We start from the raw sequence: 10,710 nt of genomic DNA on the forward strand, positions 1-10,710 counted from the left end.
AGAAATCTAATAGGACTGCAAAGCTGGCATTAGTGACTAATCTATGAGATTAAACAAACGGTATTTCAAAAAGATGCCGGTGAACCATGGAGATAAAAATCTTGAGCAATGTAAAGAGAAATTGATGTAATTGAGTAACACACAACTGAGAAATCAAGTTAAGCCTATGATCAAGGCACTACTTTTACTTTATATTGTCATATCTGAAGGAGATAGATCCTCTTCAGCGCTTTAAAAAGTCCCTACGTTCTATAAGTCAGATTTTTAATGGTTATGAAGAGGAAACTGTTGGCCTGTGTCTCTCAGTTCCTCTTGCAAGAATCCACCTTTCCTTGCCTTTGCTTTCCTATAACCCAGAGGGGACAGGGCGACTCTTCTTTGAATTCTATCGTCTCCTTCATGAGGCCAGACCCAAGGAGGGAGATGACCGACCTTTCTTCTGGCTGTTTGAAAATGTGGTGGCCATGGGCGTCAGTGACAAAAGGGACATCTCTCGCTTCCTAGAGGTGAGGTGAGGTGAGGGGCTTTCCCCGTAGCCAGTCTTGGAATGTTTCTGGGTAGAAGAGCAAGTCTTGCTGGCCAAGTGGGGTGGGGGGAATGGGACCATGGCCAAAAAGATGGGATGGGTTTTGGGCAAAGCAGCGTCACTTTTTAGCCACCCTCTCGCTTCCTCCTGGCAAAATCTGTATTACTGCCATCTTATCTCCCAGGTCTAGGCAATCCTTCCTGCCACTGGAAGACTTTATCTAGCCCGACTAGATAAAGAGGAAAGGCAAATTGTTGGAAAAGATAGGTTTTTAAATTAATGAAGAAAGTTAAAACCACATTATCTTGTGTAAAGAGTAAATCATAATACACAATTCATTCTACGTTTTATGGGCCCAGCTGACAAAGCTCCATACTATTCATAGCCCATATTGTTCAGGACTGTGTGATGTCATTGGAAAATAATGCATGGACACGCAGAGAAATTACTTCCAGCCATTGCTTCTGGCATGAAACTGCTTGCTTGCTTTGCCATTATCCCATATTTTGATCATACATGGCACAGCAACACGGGAGGCCCTTCAAGCCATCCTCAAGAGAATATAACACCTCACCATTTTACACAGTAAGCTTGGGTTAATCTCCCTCCAAATCATTCAGCCCTAACCTTATGGTCCCTGGATTTGGGATGGACTGAGATTAAAGCTGTTACTCGGATACAATAACATAAGTTGTCCATTTATGCAAGCTTAATACTTGATGATTACATGTACAAATTCATGTTGTTTTCTTAGAACACTTTAGAGAACAGTATAGAAGCCAGTAGCATCTTCTGGGATTTTTTTTTAATTCCTGTCTACTCCAGTATATATACATACATGAGATGATACATAGTTGTAGCCCTGATTGTAAGGAACCAGAATGGCCAGGATTGTGACTGAAGTAACAGAATGTGGGGAGCAGGGAAAATCTTGGAAGGTTCAGATGGCCTTGAAGAAGCCTGCAAATCACCTGTTGCAAACTTCAAGAAGTAGCCTCATTTTGATACCCTATGGTGTGACTTTCCTCGCCTCTCTCCTTACAGTCCAATCCAGTGATGATCGATGCCAAAGAAGTCTCTGCAGCCCACAGAGCCCGGTACTTCTGGGGAAACCTGCCTGGCATGAACAGGTAAGTTATAAGCATAAGCTACCCACCCAGGCATCAACTGCCATTCGATGAGTCGCTGTTTTGTTAAAAGTATGAACCTATTCAACTCTTGATGCTTTTGTATGTGAAGAATTGCTTGGTTGGATTCTCTCATTACCCTTGTCATATCTGTTAAATAGCTTTAAGATGTGTGGACTTCAATTCCCAGAATTCCCCAGCCAGCTGCCAAGGTTGGTCGCCTTGTGGTGAGATGAGTGGCAAATAAATTTAAAAAAATAAAAATAAATAAGGTTGAGAAACATTAATCTAGTGTCTATATTTGCATGAATTTGATTCTTCTATGGTTTTATTATTTTTAATAAAAGAGAATATCTAGGTCAGGATTGAACTGTGGAGTTCTTGGTGCTTTCTGAGTTTGGTTGTTTGCTTGCAAACTTTCAGTACCCAACTAGGTGAGGTTGCTATTTCTGTTGTGATTTCTCAAACCTCGAATCAGCTTCAATATATTTTACTAATAATTCTGTAGGTGTGAACAAATATTTTATCAGGATAACTTATTTATTTTTATTTATTTATTTATTTAGCAAATGTATATGTTATACGGGTGTTATGGGTATGCTGTCATATTTTGACCAGTTCAGGATAGTTTTGATACAGCACGAATAAAAACACCTAAATGTAAATGACAATTTTATGAAGATAGGGCCAGATCGCTTATCTACATTGAGAGCTTATCACCAAGGGATTGCTTCTGCCTTTTGAAAGACAAGCTTGTGTCTTGGGGGCATTAAGGAAATTTGCAGCAGGGAAAAGTAATAATACATTTCAATTTGGGAACCGAGAGAAGTATTGCAAAGGCATCTCTCTACAGCTTGATTCATTACCCCATGATAAATTTTCATAGAGATAGCAATGTGGTTGATCCTAGCCTTTACTCTAGTCCATCCTAACACTAACCAGGAGTCAAAAATGATGGCACAATCACAACACTCCCTCCAGCTACTGGTACAGGTTTTTATACCTTTCTTATACATATGTAAATTTAAATCAAAAGGACAATGGAAACAGAGGAAGCTTTCTGAAGAGACTTTAACGGTCAAGAGATTGAGCTATTAAAAGCAATCAGGGTCATAGCTGAAGACAATTATTCAGCCTAGTTATTGAGATGTAGGCGCTAAAAAAACAGCTTGAATGTAATTGAGTGTAAACAGGAAGACTTGCAAACAAGTATACTTGTTAGGTAAAAGTCAGTAATGAGCTCCATCTGAAATAATCTCTTCAGTGCTAGGGAAAGAAGTAATGGAATAACAATGGTAAAGCAAGGAAGGAAATTCAAGGGTTGAACAAGAAGGAAGAAAGTATGTCCTTTTTTTGAAAAGAGAAAAGCTATAGTAATAACAGTAGCAAGGGTTTTTACAAAGTAAAAAGCATAGGAACATGGTCCTTAGCATGGGGGACACCATAGAGAAAACATGCCTCAGGGTCTTTATTTGCTGAGGTTATGATTGGTGCTAAAGGCCAGCTAGAATATTTTCATAAATGTTGTCCATTTATATCCATAGTTTATATCCATAATTTATATCCTTAATCCATAATTAAGGGAAATTGCTAAAAAGTAATTTTGGCATATCCTGGGGGGTAGTGGAGCAATTTGTTATTGCTTATTTGTGGGGCAAGAATCTAGTTTGGGATTGCCACTGTGATGTTTTTTGTGTGAAACAGTGGAGTCTGTTTTTGTGTTTGTGTGTGATTATTCTGGACTGGGGGAAAAAGTAATTGGGTCAGACAATTTTCTTGGCCTCAACAAAACTATTTGTCCATTTTTATTCAGCTTGAGAAAAATATTTCTTAATTCAATAAAATAGTCCTGATTCATAAATTAGTATTGTGCAAATACTTTAAAAGAGAGCTTTTAGGGAGAGTACCGAAAAGAGTTGAGATTCCTAAGAGCTAATTATATGAACCTGGTTTTCCTACAGGCCTCTGGCTTCAACTGTGAATGATAAGTTGGAATTGCAAGAGTGCCTGGAACATGGCCGGATAGCTAAGGTGAGCATGAGAAACCAAAATGAATTTGGATATACAAGTCTTCATGGAAGAGTTTGGATACACAAGTCTTCATGGAAGAGTTTGGAAAGAAAACATCAAACAGAGCATCTTCTCATAGCCCAAGAGGCAAAGAGAGACAACAGAACCCACCATTGATTGGCAATAGCTTAGAGAGGCCTGGTTTTACCATCGTTTTCATACTATCCAGAAATTAAAACTAGGAAGAGATAATCCTCACATCGAGAGAAGGCAGTAGAAATAGCACAGAGACCTGTGACAAGCCAAAGGCTAATGTAAAGAATTACACTCAGAAGTAGCTTTACTACGAGTGGTATGAATACCTGCTGATAATCACTTTTTCTTTGTATATATTGTCTTCCCAATGTAGTTCAGCAAAGTACGAACCATCACCACACGTTCCAACTCCATCAAGCAAGGCAAGGACCAGCATTTCCCTGTCTTTATGAATGAGAAGGAAGACATCCTGTGGTGCACCGAGATGGAGAGGTGGGAATGGTATGGGTGGGGTGGGGTGGGTGGGCTTGTCTTCTTTCAAGAATGAGCTGAAGAACGTGCAGCTCATAACCTTTTCTGTGGAGCCTGTCCCCCATTATGGCTTAGTTGTGGCCTGGTTATATGCTTGGTTATAAACATTCCACTCGCCCTTTGAAAGGCCTCCTTTGCCGCACAGTCTATTTCCCACCCTTTTTCCATTGGCACAATACAATTTGTTTTTAGGTGTTGCACAGTTCTCAGACTTGATAGTTACTGGGCCTTACACCAAAGGGAGCCAAATGCTGTTTTTGCTATTGCCCAGTAGAAGGCGCTATGGCAGGGGTCCTCAACCTTGGCAACTTTAAGACTTCTGGACTTCAACTCCCAGAAGCAAAGCTGGCTGAGGAATTCTGGGAATTGAAGTCCACAAGTCTTAAAAGTTGCCAAGGTTGGAGACCCCTGCACTATGGGACTAGTTTTGTTTTACTGGGATTCATCAGTCCCATTTTTATATTAATCTAAGTTCAAAGGACTGGCATATGGACACTAGCTGGGGGTAGTGAATCTCAGTAAGGGCAAAATTAATCACGTAGTACCTCCTGTTGGTCAGTAGCAATTATAGCAACCATTTATTTTACCCCAGTCCCAATAGCACACATTAAAATTGCAAATGAAATCCTATCCCAAGTGCAGCAGCCTTTTGTTAGTTCTTTTATGTGTCAAGGTCTTAGCATTAAATTGGCATCCTGTGCTTACAGAGTCTTTGGCTTTCCGGTCCACTACACGGATGTGTCCAACATGAGCCGCCTGGCAAGGCAGAGACTGCTGGGTCGTTCCTGGAGCGTGCCAGTGATCCGCCATCTCTTCGCCCCCTTAAAGGAGTACTTTGCCTGTGTTTAAAGAGACGTAACCACAAAACTGGCAAAGCGGAGGAGAGTCTCAAACACAACCACCCCCAGGAACAGAAGAGAAGTGGCACCAGAATGGAGGAAATGGCTGGTGGGTGAGAGGGTGGGAGAGGACAGCCCGCATACATATGCAGCTCCCATCACCCAAATCTTCACCCATCCTCTCCCCAATTTGAAATGCCCCAATCCAACCAACCAATCCCACTTTCTGTTGGTAATCCTTTAATTTCCTGCTCTTTCTGGATGGGTTTGCCTCTTAGTTTGGTTTCTGCCGCTCCTCGGCTGAGCCCCCAGCAATGCGGGCTGTCCACTGACGCACCGCAAAAGAGAAAATTCCAGCCAAGCCCAAAGCTGAAATGGGCCTTGGGGCTTTATTGCCCAAGCTCAGTTTAGGAGCACAAAATGAGGTGCAGCGGGACCTCCTTGCGTCTTACCAGCGCCATTACTGGGGCGAACGCAAGCTGGGAAGCTCCCAGTCCTACCTGGTCCCCCCAAGCCACACACTAGAGTATTTGGGTGCCTATCACACAGGAGACCTTGATACACACCCTGCTCCGACAGCCGCTCTTACCTCTTGTTTACAGTTTATATATATGTGAGAGTTATGTGAGAGAAATATCTATATATAAAAGGTACTGTTACTACTGTACAACTGACTTTCAAAATGGTGCTTCTACAACCACAGAGGGTGGGGCTGAAGGCAGCTTCCGTGGTGCTTCACATGCTAGCCCGCAGGAATGGTGGGGGGAGCTTTTCCAACCGATTGCAGCCCCGTCTTATAAGGGAGAGAAGGCTGACGGGCACCATTCTCCGCCCCGGGTGGCATGCAATAATACTTTTCTTCCTGAAAAGGCAAACCTCCCTCAGGCCAGGGGCTTGGGCCCTGCTAGATGGGGCTAATCTACCCCCTGCAGAGCTCCAGGCAGGGGCCCTAGCGTTAGTGGTGCTTTATTGAAATTGGCGTTTTCTGGGGCCCTCCTGGGCTCTCCCCAAAACCAACCTGGCTGCCAGACCAGGAGACAGAGAGCACCCGAGGACCAGCAATGCTTGTTTTGGTCATCTCTGAACTCACTGGCTGTAAGGTTCCTGATCAGGTCGTTTGGTTCTGCTCCTTTTCTCCCAAGTTTGCCCCTTAAAATATAAATTCAGCTGCAGAACAATGATGGGGATAGGGAGGTAGAGCGAAAGAGAGAGAAGAGCCCCCGCCATCCTGCGCTGCAGTAACCCTTCTGCCCCACTCCTTTGTGATTTTGTGTGTTTGGAGGTCAGCGCCCGCTGCCTTCTCCCCCTCCTTCCTTCTATTTGTGGCTGACGTGAATTATTATAGACTTCCTGTTTTGCTTGATCAGACTCTGGCTGTGCTACCTTTCTCCTCCCCCCCACACACACATGTTGAGGGTTCAGAGGGGCAAAAATAAAGGTGGGCAGTTCTCTCTGAAGAGAGTCTCTGCAGGACCTAACGAACTCTCGTGTGCAAGGTCTGGCTTAGGAGTCAAATTTCCTGGAGTATATCTTGGTAATTGTGTGCACTTTACTCTTTGGGGCAAGGGGATAAACGACCTTCACCATGAGTCTGTGATGCACACGGTATAAGGAATGGCCACTGGGCTCTGGTCAATCCTCCGTGCATGGACTTGAGGCTGCTTCTCCCTTCTGCTTGCAGAGACTGATCCCAACAGGGTCCAAAGTTCTTGGTGCTAATGAGGATTTCTCTTCCCTACTCCTCCACAACCAGCTTTTGCCTCAGCAGCTTTTCCATCTGTGCCTCCACAGGGGACAGCAATCTCCCCTCTGCTCCTGTCTTCCCTGTGTCCATGGTGCTCTCGGAGGCAATGGAGTAGATGCTGAGGCAAAACTCAGGAGCAGGTGGGAATGTTTGTGGAAGATAGCAGATCTCCCTCTGCCTTCTCATTAACACTCCCCAGCGCAATCTCTTGAGTGGTGAAACAGTGGCAGCAGACAAGGAAGGTCTCTGTTGAAGGCTGTTGGTGCTAAAATTTGGGGGAGTTAGGGTGGCAGGTAGGTGCCTCTGCTCACCTTCCTTCAAACTGTGAAGGGTGCTGGGGTCTTGCTCAGGGCCGAATGGGGAAGGGAGAACGGTGGTTACTTCGCATGGGGCTGTCTGGCAAGATGTGCCCGCCCCCCACCTGTTGCCTCCATGATAGGCAGTCTCCTTCACACTCCATTCTTCCTCCCTTGGTCATTGGTTCAGTGACTGCCTGTCTGTGCAAAATTCTTCAATGGGAGGTTTTCCTTACAGGATTTCCAAGCCTTTCTTCCCAACCCATTTGCCACAAAGCTAGGGGGAGAGATTCCCTCTGGGTTTCTTGTAGTCTAGTTTCACTGGTGCTAAATGGGAAGTATTTATTGGAAGAGACTGTAGCTCAAATGACGTACATCTTTTCCACGTAGAAGATCTTAAAATTCAAACCCGGGCATTTCCAAGTGGTGCTGGAAAAACTCCTGCCTGAAACCTTGTAGAGATCCTCTCACTCAGGGTTGACAGTACTAGGTTAAGGGATCTAGGGTATAATTCAGAATAAAGCAGCTTCCTATGATTTGTCCTTGGCTGATTTCCAGCCAGAGTAATCTGAGCCAAAGGGCTGGTTGAAGGGAGAGGAGGCTCCACTTATCTCCCCAAATGGTGGGAAGGGGTATGGGGTTTTTTTTCCCAACTGTATGCTTCAGAGAAGAATTTATTTGGGGGGCGAGGTATACCTTTAGTAGTAGTTACATCCTTTTCTCCCCAAAGTCTTCCTTTCAGCATATTCAGTTTAGACATGGGGCTGGCCACATAATTCCTAACGTCCGCTCCAGTAGCTGACGGCTTAGCTGCATCGTCAGTGTATTCCTGGCACTGCCAGTGGACTTTAGTTCTGAACAGTCCATCCTCTCTTCAAGCAGGGCCGCATCTGTGCCCGTCCAGTTCTGTCCCCAAACTGGAAGTGGCCTCTTGGGAAGCCTTTATTTGTGTTGTCTTTCAAACTTTCCTGATGTATTTGCCTTGGGCCTGTTTCACTGTCCACCACAGAATCCAGCTGTTTTCCCTATGTGGTGGGGGAGCAAGAGGGGAGACTTGAGTTTACGAACTGATGTGACTCGGATCTTTATATAAAGAGCCTTTTGTCAAGGTTGCACAGCCCTAGACTGAAAAGCAAAGCAACCAGACCTCCTGCCCCCATTGCCTGAATTCCTTTGGCATTTGCAGAGGGACAAGGTAACAACCAAGGTGCTAAAACAAGTTTTATTACAGATCTCTATTAACTTAAAGTCTGCTGTCTGGACAATGACTGTTTTGTTTTTCTTGTAGTGAAGTTTAAAAGAGCTCTATTATTTTACTCTTATATATTATTATAAAAAAAAGGCATTTTAACTTTGTACTTGAAACCTAAAGGAAAAGATTTCATGTGTTTTAGCTTAGACATTGAAGTAGCTGAGACGCTTTACTGTTTGTGGGAAATCATGTATTCATGCTGAAGAATAAACTGTGTTGAGATCCTGGGAAGAGCTCAGCCCTGTTCCCTGCTCTCCAGCCGCCTCCCATCTGACATTCCACGCAGCTCAACCCAGATGTTCTTCCTTTCCTCTTTCAGTTCCATTCTCCCAGCCCTTCCGTGTCTTTTTTTTTTCTTTTCTTGTTTTGGATGATTTGGGGATGCCCCATCCTTTCGGACGCTTTTTTTTTTAGGATTGCTTCTATATTTATTGACAAATAAATAATGTACATTTCAGAGTATGGTTCTGCTTTGCCAGGGTTGGGGAGGCCCATCTCCTCCTCATCCCTATGGGCAGGCTGTTGTATCTCTGTGTAAGTATTGCTCGTGACATAGCTGTTTTATAAACTAATTAAAAGGTCAGTGGTGCAGCAGATGTTAGAAAGTCTGTCCGTTCCGCCTCCGTCCCATCCTTTGCATTTTTCTTTTGTGCTCAGAACACTCGAATAAGGAAGGCTCCTTGCTGATGTACTTGTGCTGGAGAACACTTGAATAAATGTTCTGTTTTGTGCAAAAAGAAAAGAAAAAAAGGAGGCTTGTCTGCTGTCATGTGCTTTTTGTATCCCTGTGTCTATGAGTGTTGATAGGTGCTCTGAAGCATTGCTGGTGGGGTTAAAGTAACCCCTGAGGAATCGAGTTACATAAGATGGGCAGCACACCTTATCAGCGGGAAAGTAATATCACTACAACTGGGAAATAACATTGCTGTAAATACATTGTCATGTATTTTTTTAAAAAGCCACACGTAATACACAGAATGCTAAAGCATTCGCTTCCTGTTTTAAAATTACTGCATTTATAGAAGCACTTGGCTAAAGAATACTTCCAGGAAACAAAATGACATTGACAGGAACCTGTTATTAGATGACTATTAAAATTACTGACAAAAAAAAAATAAGTTAATAGAACATGGGTACATCATGGAGAAAATATATATGGTTGCTAAGATTTGACACTGGCTTGATGGCACACAACAACACTGGTAAACTAATTCAAAATACAAATACATTTGGAAATAACATTTTAATTACAGATATGCACATTTTTCTAATAACGTAACAAATCTAGAAGTGATGCTAAATTAAAACAAACATTGTGGCTGTCTTTAGTTTTTACAGCTGCTGTAGGGATGAAAGTAGAATTCATATTAAAGCAAAAGAGTTATGGATTTAATTTCTGAGAAGGATACTTTCGACATTTTTTTTCTTTCAAACCTCCAGAATGGCATTCTAAAACAGACTGAATTTGCACAATTCAGTTAACTTATTCCTGGTTTGGGGACTGCACAACACAATGAACCATAAACTAATCAAGCTGACTGGTTTGCACAATAAGCTAAGCTCCAAAGAAATTAATCCAACATAAGCAATAACTAAGCATGTGCAAATGCAGCCACTGGATCTTTGCCAGTATGGTTCTGGCATGTTCTGTGAATACAGCTAGATAGCCTGTTAAATACAAATAGTAGTTCTTCACTATTCAATGAACCCTGGTTTGAATTGTAGTTATGACCGGGACACATGTATTAGATGAGAATGGTGTCTCTTTTTTTCCTGAAAATGATACGCTAGAAGCATTTTCTGAGCTGTTCTATCTGAACAACTTAAGCTGTATTATTATCAGCTTTCATTTCTTCAGTATATTTAATGTACTTTCTTTTATCCAACAGAAGAGAATGTATGTAGCTCATGGTTGAACTGTGGAGTCCCTGCTGCTCTCTGAGTTTGGCTGCTTGCAGATATTTTATTACCCAACAAGGTAATATCAGTGGGGCATTGGTATTGCCTAGTTAGGTAATAAAATGTCTGCAAGCAAACATCCAAGCTCAGAACACTAAAGACTTCCCTTTATTTTATGAATATATATGCTGCCAATTAAATTTTTATTGTGATTTTTCAATACGTTGATGAAAAGGTTAACTTTGTGACTAGTGCCAACATTAATAAGCTTCACAATCTTCACTTGTTTACTGTCAATGCACCTTCTATGCCTGACCGTTTTTTTTTCTTTTTTCCTTCTCCCAGAGTGGAGATTGCCTAAACAATTTATCTCTTTTTTCTCCACAGCATAGAGTTTCCCTAAAATGTTAAGAGAATGTTAACAGGCTCAACTCTGTGATCTTAATTAGA

The 10,710-nt window shown here is 42.6% G+C and overlaps 1 protein-coding gene across 7 annotated transcripts in view; it reads left to right on the top strand.

The window, feature by feature from the left end:
- The window catches only part of DNMT3A (DNA methyltransferase 3 alpha), a 119,353-nt gene extending 110,398 nt beyond the window's left edge, over positions 1 to 8,955 (top strand). For 4 of the 7 annotated variants that reach the window (XM_083360585.1, XM_083360589.1, XM_083360587.1 and 1 more), the window contains 6 exons: positions 358 to 506; positions 1,571 to 1,656; positions 1,815 to 1,865; positions 3,615 to 3,684; positions 4,073 to 4,191; positions 4,938 to 8,955. In XM_083360585.1, coding sequence (XP_083216711.1) covers positions 358 to 506; positions 1,571 to 1,656; positions 1,815 to 1,865; positions 3,615 to 3,684; positions 4,073 to 4,191; positions 4,938 to 5,079 — 617 coding nt within the window. In that variant the 3' untranslated portion in view covers positions 5,080 to 8,955. The remainder of the gene's footprint in view (positions 1 to 357; positions 507 to 1,570; positions 1,657 to 1,814; positions 1,866 to 3,614; positions 3,685 to 4,072; positions 4,192 to 4,937) is intronic. The other 3 variants (XM_083360588.1, XM_083360590.1, XM_083360591.1) reach the window with 1 other exon arrangement.
- Positions 8,956 to 10,710: the final 1,755 nt, after the last annotated feature.

Source organism: Vipera ursinii, assembly GCF_947247035.1.
Source record: "Vipera ursinii genome assembly, chromosome: 1".
In the NCBI taxonomy this organism is placed as follows: Eukaryota; Metazoa; Chordata; class Lepidosauria; order Squamata; family Viperidae; genus Vipera; species Vipera ursinii.